The sequence below is a fragment of the Apis florea genome, unplaced genomic scaffold, assembly GCF_048593485.1.
Source record: "Apis florea isolate Af1SG1 unplaced genomic scaffold, ASM4859348v1 contig_2839_pilon, whole genome shotgun sequence".
Classification (NCBI taxonomy): Eukaryota; Metazoa; Arthropoda; class Insecta; order Hymenoptera; family Apidae; genus Apis; species Apis florea.
The window spans coordinates 926,771-942,857 of record NW_028256653.1 but is presented as its reverse complement, the minus strand read 5'-3'; the positions used below and the strand labels follow the sequence as shown (position 1 = coordinate 942,857).

Here is a 16,087-nt window from a genome sequence, read left to right as displayed (position 1 = left end):
GTTCTATTCTTCCTTCTCTGACTTACGCTTTACGTAGTGAACGTGTTCTCCTTCACGTTTACTTTCTTTCTCTTTCTTAAATTTGGGTTCCATAGAATGATGTCACTCGATGCAAGTATGGCGAAGGTAAAGTGAGGTGTATATTTCGCGGTTCATCGAAAAACTCAAAGATCATTTCCGAATATTTCCGAATGCTTAAATTGTATTGTACTTCCTAATTACGACTTATATCATAATGACATAGTGTACACAATTTCGAAGAATATTAGTTTTCATGTATGTATATTCATTTTTTACAGTTATAGATATATATATATACAAAATTGCAAAATATTACGCAATTAAATATATTTTTTATATTTTTTATTCTGTTAAACATTTGTCTTATTGAGATACAATATTTATCATTAAATAATTTTTTTTATTAACGATAAGATATTACATATATTTCGACATTGTAGAATAATATTTACGTAATAAATAATTAATTTAATATTTTGTAGATTATAAAAAAAAATCTTTAAAATTAAAATACTTTATTTAAAGATATATAAAGATATATTTTATATTTTCATAATTTTGAAACATTATAAAACATTGATCACATTCATAGAATGAACAGTATTAGAAAGCTTTCTCAGTAATATTCTTATAAACAAGTAACCTTAGCTATTATATATTATAGTACATAGAATACTGTCTCAAAGAAATCGATTAATACATTTACATACATTAGTTTTTATTATTCTCTTAGACTAACTATATAAAATATTTGTAATGTAACATTAAAACAATAAAAAATGAAAAAAATAATAATTTCATTTTTATCAAATATTATTTTTAAAATGAATGACATAATATATGAATTATTAAAAATGACATAACACACAAATATACCAGATGATTTCATTTATAAAAAGCAGTAATATTCAAATGCACTTAATTCCTTTCGAAATATTATGTTTAAAATTCATGTATTTGTTCATAAAAATCTGTATTTTTAGCAAATCTATAATAGCAAGCGATAATATCTGAATGACACTGCAAGAATTGATCAAGATTATCAAGATTAATTTCCTTTTATATATATATATTAGATTATATGATATATTTCCCAATTCACATGTGTTCTCAACATTTTTTTATTTAAATAATGTAATATAATAATGTTTAATAAAATTTATTAAATATTTATCAAAAAATATAAATTTATTTAATTTTTTAATACAAACAATATATTAAAACAAATTCGTTAAATATTATTTTAAATTGAATTTAATTACGAAAATTTATTTTCAAATAATATTTTCAATAAAAAATTCTGTTATACTGTTTATACATAATTTAATATAGGATGTATAATTACATTCTATTATAAAGTATTTTTAAATTAAAATAAAAAGTAGATACGAAAAATAGATATTGAAAAAAAATTATAAAATTATTTATTGATAAATAAATAAATAATATTAATAATTGTGATTTTGACTTTACTATTCAAAGTTTGAATTGTATTGATTAAAGATTTATATACAATACTATAGCAAGTTCTGTATAATGTATATTTTACATAACAATATATAATTTAAAGATAAGCTTGTTATCACGATATTAAAAGTAAAGTTTATAATGGATTATTTAAGAATTTAAATATATTTAAATAAATATAATAGTTAAAAAAATAATATAAATTATTATTTAATATATATTAATATAAATCAATTAAACATGTTTTTTTGTTCATAATAATGTATATAAAGCATTATTATTATTTTTGTGACTGTAATAACTATTATGAAATATATAAATAATTTATTCAAAAATAATGTATAATAATAATAAACTTAATAATATTAATTTTTTTAGTTGAAAAATTATAAATTATATTTCGATAATTTTTTATTTATTTAATATGCAAATATATTGTTATAATGTTGAATTAAATATTTTATAAAAAATATAAGTATATAGAACTATATAGAAGTATATTCTATAAAAACAAATACCAGTATAAATACCATGTGATGTAAGTACTTTATTAAGCTTTATCAAGTTTCATTATCACTTTAGTATATTATGTTATCGATTTAGTCGTGGATTTAGTCTAGAATTAGATTATAATATCAAGCAATTAAAAAATATGAATGCAAAATTATGTAATTATGTGCTTTTATATCAGAGATATATGATATTACAGAATAAATTTACAAATAAGATACAAACTTGAGAGATTGTAAAATATAATTTAAATTTGAAATAGAGTACTTTTTATTTTTATTTATTTTTTGATAAAAGGTGTACAGAATGTGGATGTACACGTGACATATAATTTTTTTTCATATTTTTTGCAATATTATCAAATATAGAAATAATAAAAAATATTAAAAGAATAATATAAGGAAAATGATAAAACATAAAATCACATAAAGATCATCATTGATAAGAAATATAATAAATAAGTTTAAAACTTACATCTTGTACCTCAACTTGTGTCCAATGTTCTGAAATATCAATCGAGTAAAAAATTAGAATGTTTCGTGTGCCCTCTATAGTTTACAACTTAAAATAAAGTAGTGAATGCAGAAATTATATTTAATCACTAAAGTTGGCAGAGTCAAGAATTTAGAGTCAATTAACATTTTAAAAAATAAATTCTTTAATATATTCTTTCATAAAATTCATTAAAATGCTTTATATGTATTAAATTATATTTTACGAATAATATAATTAATAATCACATATTGGCGTGATAAATACATATATTTTGCAAATATAAATAAAATCAAAATGTGGAAAAAGGACAGCGATAGAATAAAAATTACTAAATCAACGCCATCTTTCGAGTGCCGCAAATGAAACAAAATAGACAAAGAGAATATATCATAGAAAAAAGGATAGAAATACAAATAGTGTAAGAATTAACTATCAGTGTCATCTTTTAAATATCACAGACATCTCTTCAAAGATAAGATAAAGTAGAATAAGAATTGAGAATCAGCGCCATTTCTTAAGTATTTTTAAAAAGATGTTTATAGTATTTGAAAGATGGCGCTAATATTATATTGTTTGTGCTGCCATCGAAATGAAATTCAATCGATATTATCAAATATGATATTACCATCATATTAAACACATATGAATGAATGTTAACATCCTGAAAGGGGCAATAAAAAGAAATGTTAATACAATTATTACAATATATATGTAATATTGTAATAATCATGATTATTATTAATTTGAAGTAATTTATATATATAATAGCATGATTTTTATAGCTTAGTTTATAGTTTAACTTTTTATGATAATACAATATTTTAAATGATTGTTTTTAATATTTTAAGCGATGTTTGCTTTTTAAATTAACACTTTGAAATAATCTTATTGTAATAATAATTATTGTTATTAACATCGATATAATTAGGATTATCAAGGTTTTTGAGCTTCTAATCGTCACAGTTGATATGATGGATTACATCGACAAGCGCGCAGGCTCGAGGAGGGCGCGAATGTCTCGATCAGAAAGGCGAGACACGACGGGATAAAACGGAACGAAACGGAGTTGCTAAATATAATACGCGAAGGTACGCGATTCTCTTACGGCTGGGGACTGCAAGATGGTCTTCAACATTCAAAAGCACAAACATTGTCCTCGATAGTGATTTTATTGTTATTGTTGTTTTATTGGTAGGTTCTTTACAACGGAAATCGCAACATAGAAAAGTGAATAGTTGTGATGAAACGAATAAATTAAGATACAATTTGTTTTAAAGAAAATCTTTTATTAGTTTCGTGATTTTTTAGGGGTTAAGCTTCCTTGAGAACGGTTCTTATACCTATGTGTTTTAGGTTTTCTGCCGATGTCGTCTTTGTCACGTGATAACCAACTGAATTATAGGTAAGCTATTGTTTCGAATAAATTATAATTTTTATCAATATTAGGTAATGTAAAATTAATCGTTATCTTAATACTGACATTTTAAATGATCTACATTATCTCATTATGGCAAATATGATCATACCTGATGTAAAATATGTGTGATAGAATAATAATTTTTTTTCTTTTTTAAACTTAACTGCAATCATTGCTAAATATTTAAACAATATTTCGTTGAAATTTATATATTCATTTTTTGTCTTTTTGTTTTTTTAATTATTGTATTATTAATAATACAATTAATAATAATAATATAACTATTATAAAAAGTTCTTTGAGATTTATTTATAATTAATATTAGAATTTATTCGTAATAATAATTTATTTACAAAACAAATATAAGCCTTATGTGTACATAAATGTTTATTTTATAATTAGTATATTCGTTTTAAATCAAATTAGCGCAAAATCGACAATTCTGTTATTTGTTCCTTTTATTCAAAAATATAAATGAATTAATATATTGTTTGAATATATTATACAATCAATTGCATCTTGTTTTAATAGATTTTTTCATACATTCTTGTTTACTAGGTATATTTATATGCGCATAAAAGCGATAATTGAGAAGTGCGCACATATTTTTCAATTTCTTCAATTCATCAAAAATCTCTGAATACTTGTTCTTATTCATTCTTATAACATATATATATTTCATAAAATTATTCAATTATAATTAATAAATATCTAATATCGCATTTATATACATACATTCAGTCATATAATAATATAACCATAATCATAAATTTTTTCTTGGTGATCTAACCTGATCTAACGCATCGTTGAGATATGACGTAATAACGAATTGTCCATTTGGATAACGCGGGAACGAAACAATGACGAATCCCAAGAATCATTTATACAGCCCTTTTCAACGATCCTGTTTAATGGATTAGGGGAGAAAATCGCAGCTTGGCCAAACGCGTAGTTCATAGAATTTTTCGATCAATAGTCGTCGTCGTACTTACAATCAGCTTACAGTTCGTAAATATGACGACCGTTTGGATTGCGTTTTGTTCGAACGTATTATATGACATATACTAACCTGTGTGCAACTCGTATGCCATTCTCATGAATACATCCATAAGATCGTATTTCAGCAGAGAACGTTCAGTCATAATTTCGCTCATTAAATGCAGTCGGGCAAAAACTTGAGCAAATAATAATGCCACGTGGCTATTTTTTTGTTTCCAATCTTCTTACATAACTATTTTAATCCGGTCTTAATACAGATATTCAATAAGAAAAAAGTTCAAATAGAGGTAAGATCGTGAAAAATAAAATTATAAAAAAAGAAAATTATGGATTATTGAATAGTGAAATATTGAATCGAAACAAATAAAGTTTCTGATGAGCAAAACCAGTGTTTTGATATATTTTTTTTTTTTAACAAATTTAATGAACTAACTCTGATATAAATTCGCTTACTTTGGTGTTCAAAATAATCGACATGACAAAGCAATTAGATTTTTCTATATTTGTCCAGAGATGAATATCCAGAAGCCTGAGGGTCTTCTATCTGTGGTTTTACCAACTGAACTTGCGTCTTCACCGAGTTCGCGACAACTCATTATAAATCAAGACCAACAGGTGTGTTCGATATAAATAACGTAGCTTTTGTCTTTCATTCTTTTGTTTTTTTTGTATTTTATTCATACATTTTATTCATACATTTAATAGCATATGATGTTAACATCCTAACAGCTTTCAAAATTTTTTTAATATATCATCATATAAATCATGAGATATAAACTTTTTTTATTGCTATAATTATATTAATATTATATTATAACTAATTTATAAATATAATACTTTACTTACATTAATCTTGATCAGATAAAATAATTCAAATGCTTTTTTTAAAATTATATATGTTTTTCTAAAACTTTATAATATATAACATAAATTTATAAATTAATAATTTATTATGTCTTTTTATTTTCTTTTATAAAAGATATGTTTAGATATTGACATTGATTTCAGATAAGCGATAGAAATGATAAGCAGATAATATTGAGTTATAATATTAGTTATTTTAAATTGAGTTAAAAAATATATACAATTGAATATAATTTATAAATAATTATATATAAAATATTTTTCATTTAATAATAATTCGGATTTATAAAATTCAAATTTTTATTTACATAAAAATAAGCAAACGTATCATTTATTTATTAATAAAGAATAAATTTGAATAAATGAATAAATTCTGCTTTAATATTAATTAAATTATACTGAAGATTATAAAAATGATGAATAATGAAATTTAAAATATTTTTACTAATTTGTTGTTTAATTTTTAATATAGTGCATATAATTTTTATAGCATGGATAATTTCAATCTTTCTGTGTAAAATATTAAATATTTATGTAAATATTATAAGCTCATTTCTTCAGATGATTCTCAAGATCATTTATTTATGTTTCTCAATCTAATGTCAATCTAATTTAAAAGATATAAACATATATATACAATTGAATAACATGAAATTTAATTAAATTATGAAGGCAATTAAGATTAATTAAATATGAAAATTAAAGTTCAGATATTATATATTATAAATATAATAAAATGATAAAAAATGAAAAAAATATTGTCTTTAAATTATGAACTATAAACTACAAATAATACCAAACAAAATAAATAATAGATAACATAACAGATAAAAAATAGCATTAACAAGTATCATTGTTTTATTATATTATTATTATTATCATCATATTTATTTAATACTTATTTAATACAATCTAATCAATCTAAAAAGAAATATTAACAAAATCATTATCACAGAATACATAAATATTAAAAAAATTATTTATCAATAGATATTTAATGTCTTATAATTTATTAAATACAAATTTAAAACTGCTATTTAAACTTATGTATAATTTATCGTACTTATTCTATTCTTTCGATTATATATCCAATATAATTACTTTTATTGCTCTGGTTTCGTATATTAAATTAAATATTTATAATATTTATTTTGTTGTTTTATTTTTCAAAAAAGAATACATACATATATTTTAAAATGAAGAAAATCCGAAGAAAAAAAAAATTTCCTCGAATAACGATATAATGCAAATTGGATACGTCGTTTGCTAGGATGAAGAGGCGTCGGATTGTCCACTTTTAACTCCTAGTCCGCCGATCACTCAAGTGAACAATGCTTTGGAATCAAGCGCGATCTTCGTCTCTCTGGAAGGAAATCCCGTGGAATCGATTCCACCGCCAACACTTGAAAACATTAATAAAGAGGACGGCCTTAATGAGTTCATGAACATAGTGAACAGCTCAAGCAGAACGCTGAATGATGGTAGGTTTCCTTCAATATAGTTGGTATATTTTAAATTAATCATATGCATTTTTAACATATTGTTTTTTTAAGATTTTGTCTTTCTTGTTGTATTACAATTCTATATCTTAAATATGATGTTTTTAATCTTATGTTTTTTTAAGGAATTGTTAAGTATCGTTTTGTTTATTTATATATATTAATAATTTTTTATTTTTATTTTTTAATGTTAAATTATTTAACTTTTTTTTTAAATGTACTTTGGAAATGTATTATATATGGTATAAAAATCTAATCATATAAATATATAATATTATATAAAAAATGAGAATTTACAAAACAATATTTTATTTATTTAAAATTTTCTGATAAATTAATATTAATTTATAAGAAATTTGAACAATGATTTTAAGCAATATTACAAAGGATTTGTAATAAAATATACTGATTAAATAAATTTCTATCTTCTTCATATTCTATCATATTTCATACGAATTAAAATTCATATATAATCATTTCATGAGTCATAACTTTTGTGTACAAGAAGAATACGAAGAGTTAGTTTATTCAGTATCAGAGTCTAAAGACTAAAAATACTATAATAAGAATTACCGTAAGAATGAATGGTCAAAATAATTACATTCAAGGATTTAGAATGATAATAAATGAAAATTAAAATAAATTGATGAATTTATGAAATGTCATGAATAATGAATGAATTCTTAAATGTCATGATTTAAGAAATTTTATATTATTTTGTATTTAAAAAGAATATACATTTTTTATATCTATAAAAAATTACTAATATGTATTGTTTATTCTAAATTAAAATAATTCTATATAAGAGATTATGATATTATTCATATGTTTTGAATAATTTATATCTATGTAAGAAATTAAAATTAACTTTCAAATTAATATATTCTAATTAAAATTATTAAAATTGAAAAATTAATTTTCTAAGTTTTATTTTAAAATTGAAACTTATTTTTAATATTTCAAATAAAAAAGAAAAATGAAATCAATATATTTTGTTTTAAAAAATTGTTTAAAAAATGATTATACACGAAGTGATAATGTGAATGATAACTATTTTTGATTATAAATTTTCGTTAAAAAAATTCACGATATGTGTATCTTTCTCAAGTAAAATGTTTAATTTAGATGTTCTTACAAATGTATGTAACTATTTTATATGCAGTTTCAAATTTTATTAATTTTATGAATTTAATTTATTTTTCTTCTTCAATAATTAAAATAATATAATTAAATGTATATTCAATTTGATTAAAAATAAAAATCTAATTGATTCTTTTTGTTGATTTAAAAAAAATTAATAGATACATTGATTTTCAATTTTTATCGATATTAAATATACATATAATAAATATTGAATTTTTCAAAAGATTATTTATCTTTACTATTTAGAAAGAAAAAATTTTTTATCAAATCTGATATCATGATTGATATTTAAATTAATTTTTTTTTTTATTTCTATGAGATAAAAGTTAAAACATTATTATCAATTGCATAGCAATGAGTATCTAATTACAATTATTGATAAATTTTTGCATTTTTTAAAGATAAATACCTATTAATAAATTAATAATGCATTAAAAACGATTTCTTCTTTATACAATATAAATTCTATATGATTAAAACATTAAAATTTTTAGATAGATGGTGCTAATTTGAGATGGCCAGAAGCGTAATAATAAGAATTACGAGTTGCACATCAGCAAACTAAAATTCACCACTGTTCCTCCTCCAATTAAAAATAATAATATTTAACTCTGTGCACGCAATAAAACAACACAAATTCACACTCCTTTTCATCAAGTGGCGCGAATCGTGTAGTACTTCAATCATCATCAACTCTTACATAATGGCGTCGCGTTAATATGCACGGCACTTAAACGATAAAATGCTTTAATGGGTTTTGGCTTCAATTGGAGTGACGAATTTTATTGATCTTAACGATGTCTCGATTCTCGAAGCGTGTCTCGTGCTCAGAGTAAAATGAATGCTTATTGTTGATGGATTGATAGACTCGAACAATTGTGGAACAAGTGCAAAGACAAAAGCTTTTTAATTTTGATACACGATTCAAACAATTGCACGCATTGAAAAACACGTACACTATTTTATTTGATCGTTAATTAATTGCAGAACCAAGTTCACGGGATCCAATGGTGGAATCGACGACCAGTGGAAGCAGCAGCGACACAAATGGGCCCGTTTGTGCACAATTACTGACGCAGTTGAACACAGCTTATCAACACCTTGCTCCTGATGCTCAAGCATTAGTAAGCATTCAATAAATTTTTGTCATTAATGAAATTTTTTGTAATGATACTGGGAAATGATAAGATGAACCTGATGCAACAGATATAGCGAGATTATGCAAAATGTAAGCATTGAGTGCAAATTCTTTAGATTGTAAATATTAAGGATATATTTATTAAAATAGTTCTCATCATATAAGATAATGATAAGCAAATTCTGTTTTTTGAATAAATCTATTGTTCTTAGGTATTACTCAAATTAACAAATCTTTGATGTAACTAAAATAAAATATTGTTTATAATCTTGAAAATATTAATTTTTCGATTTATATTTATTAGAATTTTTATTTGACGAATATTATCTACTTTAAAAATTAAAAATTTCTCTTTTTATTATTTAGTATATTTTGGATTATAATTTTTGGTTTTAATAATTTGGTTTTATTAAATTTTATATGAAGTTTTTTTTAAAATATTAATGCGTAAATTTGAAAAAGTTACAGATTTTTATTAAGCAAATAAGTATGTGTTGTAATTATTTTAAGATCTTACATCTAGTTTTTAGTTTTATGCATATCTCGCTGCATTTGTTTCACCAGCAATAACTTTGATTACATCAGAAATAATAATATTTATGAAATTGTTTTTTTTTTAATCCTCTATGGCTCGATTTAAATTTTTTCATGTAAATATTCACTTTAATAATTCATATTAATTTATAAAAAAAAAAAATTTCACATATAATCATATCTAAATTTCGCCATTTTCGAGAGTTTCTTAATTACATAAAAGGATCTAACAATTCTCACGTGCCACTGAATACATGAAAAGATGAACGTGTTGAAATACGACATCGAGCCAGCAGAGTTAATTATATTATTTGAGTATATGTTGCAAATAGCTATACGCTTTTTGTATATTTATGGATTGTATTTTGATAAAATGCTAAGTTTCTATATATCCTGTTTATGAATAATATGGATACATGTTTTTTAATAAAAAAATTTAATAGAAAATAATAAAAATGACGAAATTATATCATTATTAACTTATTATGTTCTATATAATGTCCAAATAACAGAAGAATTGTGTATATTATTGTATATTCGTTAATGATTATCTTCACTTTTGTAATTTGTCTGCTAATGCACGCTTTGTTTTGATCACGGCCGATCACCTGTTCTATCTTCGTTCTAATTATGTCAAGTTCAATTGCATCTACGCATTTCATATTTTTATTTTTGATACACCTTCATTCTATACATCTTTAATTACGAAATGTTATCGTGATTAAGCATGTTTTCATTGATTCATTACAATTATTAATCCACTATTGAGAAGATAATAATAGTACAAATTAAAAATAGATTTATTGAATTATTTATAATTTACTTTCATAATATATGAATATATGAATATATGAAGTAATATATAAATAAAAACAAAAGGATTAAAGAATGGAATAAGAAAAATTTTATTTAGATTTTACATGATTTTCATAATCATAAAATATTAGTTTTATCATTTATTTTTATCATTATACAATTTTTAAAATTAAAAAATTAATTTATAGAATTATTTTATAAAATAATTAAAAAATATTGGTTTCTGTTGTAGGATTATAGACACCATAAATTAATATGGTTAGCGAAATTAATACTGTAAGCCCTTTAATATGCTTAAGTGATATGAAAATTGATACTCTTCTTCACTGAATATGATAGCTCACTCATGAAAGAAGAGGAACTTACTCTCTTAGACTTTTTATTTAAGTTTACTTTTATACCTATTTTTTTTCCAGGTTTCATTTTATTTAGAATTTAGTATTTAGTAAGATATAATTTTTTTTATTGATTATGCAGTTATCAGTTATTATATAATTTTATTTATATTTTTTATTAATTTATTAATAATTTCATTTAATCTTATCAATATAATTCTTTGATAAAGATTCTAATGATAGATATTTTCTATTTCATACAAATTAAATATAATTTTTTTTTATGTATCGTATGAAGCTATCTAGATTATATAATTTCTTGGAAGTTATACTTTATTATATTTAATCACTTTACTATTCCTGATATATTAAAAAATTATAATAAAAATATTATAATTAAATTTAAAGAAAAACTTTTTTAATATTTAAAACCAATTAAATATATCTTTATTTTACTTGTTAGAATTAAATAAAAATAAATTGTATGAATTGAAAAATGAACATACAAGTTCTGCATTTAAAATGTTTGGTCAGTTTGGCACATAAGAGGAATTCTTTGCCAAATATCGCTAACGCAATATTCTTGTCGCAATATATCCATTCGTTTAATAAATCTTTAAAGTAATAAAAAATAAATGACGTAATTATATGTTTAGAGATCATCATTAATATCTTCTAATAAATGATAGTCCCATTCAATTTGAATGTAATTGTAGATTGAAATTCTATCATTTTTTTTTTGTGTAATGAATTCAAAAATTTCTTGATGTCTTAATTACTTTATTTTTGATTATGAAACAAACTATTCAGATATTGCATTAGTTTTGGCATGTATAATGTTATTTAATGACTTTGAATCATAGAAACGAACTATTTAGAAACCATTTACGACATTTGTCGGTATTATTAAAAATTTAGAATCCTTAACAGTTTCGTATGAATAGGGTAATATATACGTTAATATAAATCATAGAATTTCAACAGTTTTGTATAAATAGGCTAACATATATTAATGTAAATTATGTTAAGTGGATTATTTATAAACAGTAGGACAGTTTATTTGATCATTATTATCATTTATATTTCTTATTTGCACATTTACACATTCATCAATATCGCATTCCCCTTAACAATAATAATAATAATAATTTTGAAATTTATATCTCAGTGAAATGAAAATTTGAAACAAAAGAATCGTTGATACGGCAATATGGAGTATTGAAAATACTTCTTTAGAATGACCCAAATAATTATTCTACTATGATTTGTATTTTTTGTATTTCAATATCAATGCACAATCATGCTAATGGCAATATTACAAACCAGAAGAAGACTGGTATCGCATAATTGGGCATTTTGATCATGGTGAAGGAAACCGACCATTTTATGTTATGTTACTAATCGCTTGCCTGCTTCCTAACATCGTTATGAACATAAACTGTAACTGTTTAGTTTTACAATCAGGAGAATGGCGGTAAACCACCTTTGGTTGGGATTCAATTGATGGTACCAAAACCATCGAAGGATTATCGTTTTATGAAATGGAATTGGCCGCTCATTAGGAAGACTTGTTTCTGGTCTCTGATGTCAGTTCTCGCTGGTTGCACAGCATTGGTTATTGGTGTAATCGCTACAATGCCAAGAAAGTAAGTATTAATTTACATTTTTATTTTTAAAATATCAAATCTATTATGTTCAAACTTTCTCAATATTTAATTATTAGATTTTTTGTGAATTAAATATCTAAATAAAATCTAAAAAAATCAATATATTTTTAAATATATAAATAATTTATACTTATCTCAACAGATGTGATCCTGCAGTTCAATGGTGGCAAGGCAGTGTCTTCTACGAAATATTTCCAGCATCTTTTCAAGATTCCTCGAAAGGTGGGGATGGTATAGGCGATCTTCGAGGCATAACGATGCGTTTGGACTATTTAAAGAAATTAGGCGTGCGTGGAATTCGTCTAAATTCTATTTTCCCAGCAGCCCATTATCCCGAATACTACAGGAACATAGAAAATTTGACAGATCTCAACAAACAATTAGGAACATTGGATGATTTTTCTAAGCTTGTGCGCGAGATTCATCGTCAAAATATGAGTCTGATATTAGATTTGCCGTTGTATCCCTTCATAAAGACTCTGTATAGCGAAAGTACGCCATTTGAAAAACAAAATAAAACAGACAAAGCTGTGCATGAAAGAAGAAATGTTACCGATACCGTAATTCTGCAGGAAATAATACCAACGATACCCTCGATGCCGCAACAAGCAATACAGAATATCCAAATGTTTGAGAGATCTAACACATATCAAAATTATAATAATATATCGGATAATTCTGTTACAACGGCCATTAATGTTTGGCTAAAAAGAGGAGTCGATGGTTTTTACTTAAAAGGACTGGAACATTATGTCAACGAAGAATCCTTTACGGACATCTTGATGCATTGGAAATCAATTCTAGGGTCTGAAAGAATATTTATTTGTCATATAGATGCTTTGAATGCTGCCAAAACGGTTGCGGCAAAAAATTCTATTTTAATGAAAGTAGATCTCGTAGATATTCCATTAAATATCGCGAATGGTACGAAGGAGATAAAAAGACAAATAGAGGATGTCACGAAAGGTATATTGTTCGAGAAACCTGATTATTCTTGGGTACACTGGTCCATAGGTAGCGTGGATTCTAAAAGGATTGCTTCTACCATTAGCGTGAAGAATGCTACTTTATCGGCTACATTGTTAGGGTTGATGCTTCCGGGAACACCAAATATATTCTACGGTGATGAGGTATACAAATTGAATATAACACAAATATATCTACTACTGTAATATATAAAATGTTATAAGGATCCCAGGAATTTAGAAGCGTATGTTATTTTATAGGAATAATCATATGGAATATGGTTCATTATATGTATATATTATGTTCATTATATGTATTATGATAAAATTTACTTAATAATATTTTATAGATTTTAATTGATTAATATTTAGATAGGTATTATGGATTGCGAATGCGAGGATCATAAAGATCTTGCTCACGTGCACAATTTGCCTCCCATGTATTGGGATGGAATCGGCGATTCCGACATTAAATTTGCGTCCATTGGTGTTACGGCTTGGCTTCCGGAGTCTACAAAGCCACTAGAGACAAGTTTGTTTGGAACTATTGCTGAAATGATTAATCTTAGATCAGAAACAACACCAATTTATGTAAAAGCGGTGCTAAAAGAAAATCAGGTGCTGGCGAACTGTGATATTAGGTAATATAAATTTATAAAAATTAAATATTATAAAAAAATTTTTTAATTCTACATTTGAGATTTTTATATTTAAAAAAACAAAATTTAGTAAAATAAAAATTTTTGATCTTGTATTAAAATTTTTACGAAACGATTTTTTTTTTTTAGATATGCAGATGATGAAATAATTGTAATAGAAAGATGGTATCCAAGACGGAATTCTTATGTCTTTTTAGCGAATCTAGGTAACAAGTCACAAATAAAGGATTTATCCTTTCTTTATTACGGTGGTCAAGTTGTAGTTGGCCCATCATACAGATTAAATAAAGACGTATATTTCAAGGAACTTACCATACCTCCGGGAGAGGCTTTTGTCATAAAACTTGATAAATGAAAATTTGTTATGAATTTAAAGATTTTACATAACATTCATTTTATATATACGGTCAAGATATTAATGTCTTTGATTAATATGTTCGGCGTGAATTTGTGATATTTTATTTGACGAATATCGTTGCGAACATTGTACAACGAATGTTTAGATATAAAAGTTCCTATTAATCATAAATCAATGAGGAACCACAATGTCCAAAAGAACGAATTTATTATTATATTTATAAAAAATGATATATACAATAGAAAAAGAAAGAAAGAAGAAAGCAAAAGTTTGTGCGGTCTCAACGATTTTCATATACACGGGTAAAATGTGCTTAGAAATAAAATCAAAAGCTCAAAAAAATCAAATTCTATATTATTAATTTTAATCTTTTAACAAGACGATGATAATGAAAAAGCACAACGAACGATCGCGCATTTCACATTCCAAGAAAAGACAGATCATTTCACGTTTGCCTGTGTTCATTTTAATAATCAAAGTTTAGGATGAGAGATTGTTTAGCTATTTTGTATATCTTTTAATCATTTTGATAACAAAATCATGTTCGATTATTCTCAGTCATAATAGAAATTCAATATAAAAATCGAAAATATTTTTCATATTTTATAAAATGACAAGAAAATGTCATTGAGTACGATTTTAAATTTCAGATCAATTTGAAATATATAGCAAATATTTTTATAATGAATTTTATCACGTGAAAATAACTGTTCGCAACGTGTCATTTTTACTTCTTTTGTAATCATTTTGGTACTAATCGAGTGATATTTTATTGATGCGTGAATTAAATGGTGCTTACGCAAAAATATCTTTTTTCTATTCTCATTCAATATGATACGTTGTGTGTTATTATGGCGCCAATTTTATATGTTACATGTGACTTAATTATACATTTGGTCAAACTTTTGGTACAAATTTCTTAATAGTATTAAACAAGAATTATAATATTTATTATCTATATAACAAATATTTAATGTATTAAAATTTTTACTTTAACAAAGTTCAATTTTGATGTGAATATTAATATTCGAAAATAAAAAAAATGTTATCTGATAATTTTTTAATTTTTATTTGTTCTTATTTACTTACCTTTTTATCATTATTATATAATGAATATAATGAAAAAATCGATTTGAAATATATTTGTAGTTGAGTACCACTGTATATCTTTCTCGCAAGTGGTCGTTCGTACTTTCATTG

The 16,087-nt window shown here is 23.7% G+C and overlaps 1 protein-coding gene and 1 long non-coding RNA gene across 6 annotated transcripts; both read left to right on the top strand.

Moving 5' to 3' along the window:
• Positions 1–31: 31 nt before the first annotated feature.
• LOC147657759 (uncharacterized) lies at positions 32–1,202 on the top strand. The gene is made up of 2 exons (XR_015291845.1): positions 32–276; positions 1,005–1,202. It is a non-coding gene; the product is annotated as an uncharacterized LOC147657759 (long non-coding RNA).
• A 2,297-nt stretch (positions 1,203–3,499) lies between these two features.
• LOC100864716 (amino acid transporter heavy chain SLC3A1) lies at positions 3,500–15,943 on the top strand. 5 transcript variants are annotated; one of them, XM_012486796.3, is made up of 9 exons: positions 3,500–3,684; positions 3,847–3,895; positions 5,421–5,524; positions 7,044–7,254; positions 9,403–9,539; positions 12,703–12,884; positions 13,048–14,035; positions 14,243–14,511; positions 14,659–15,943. In XM_012486796.3, exons 3-9 carry the CDS (start codon positions 5,423–5,425, stop codon positions 14,882–14,884), a joined length of 2,115 nt encoding a protein of 704 aa, XP_012342250.1. In that variant the 5' UTR covers positions 3,500–3,684; positions 3,847–3,895; positions 5,421–5,422; the 3' UTR covers positions 14,885–15,943. The 5 variants fall into 5 exon arrangements, with proteins under 5 accessions (XP_012342250.1, XP_012342248.1, XP_086763496.1 ...); XM_012486794.3 differs by having other exon boundaries at positions 12,691–12,884; XM_086907369.1 differs by having other exon boundaries at positions 3,553–3,684; positions 3,802–3,895; positions 12,691–12,884.
• The last annotated feature ends 144 nt before the right edge of the window (positions 15,944–16,087 follow it).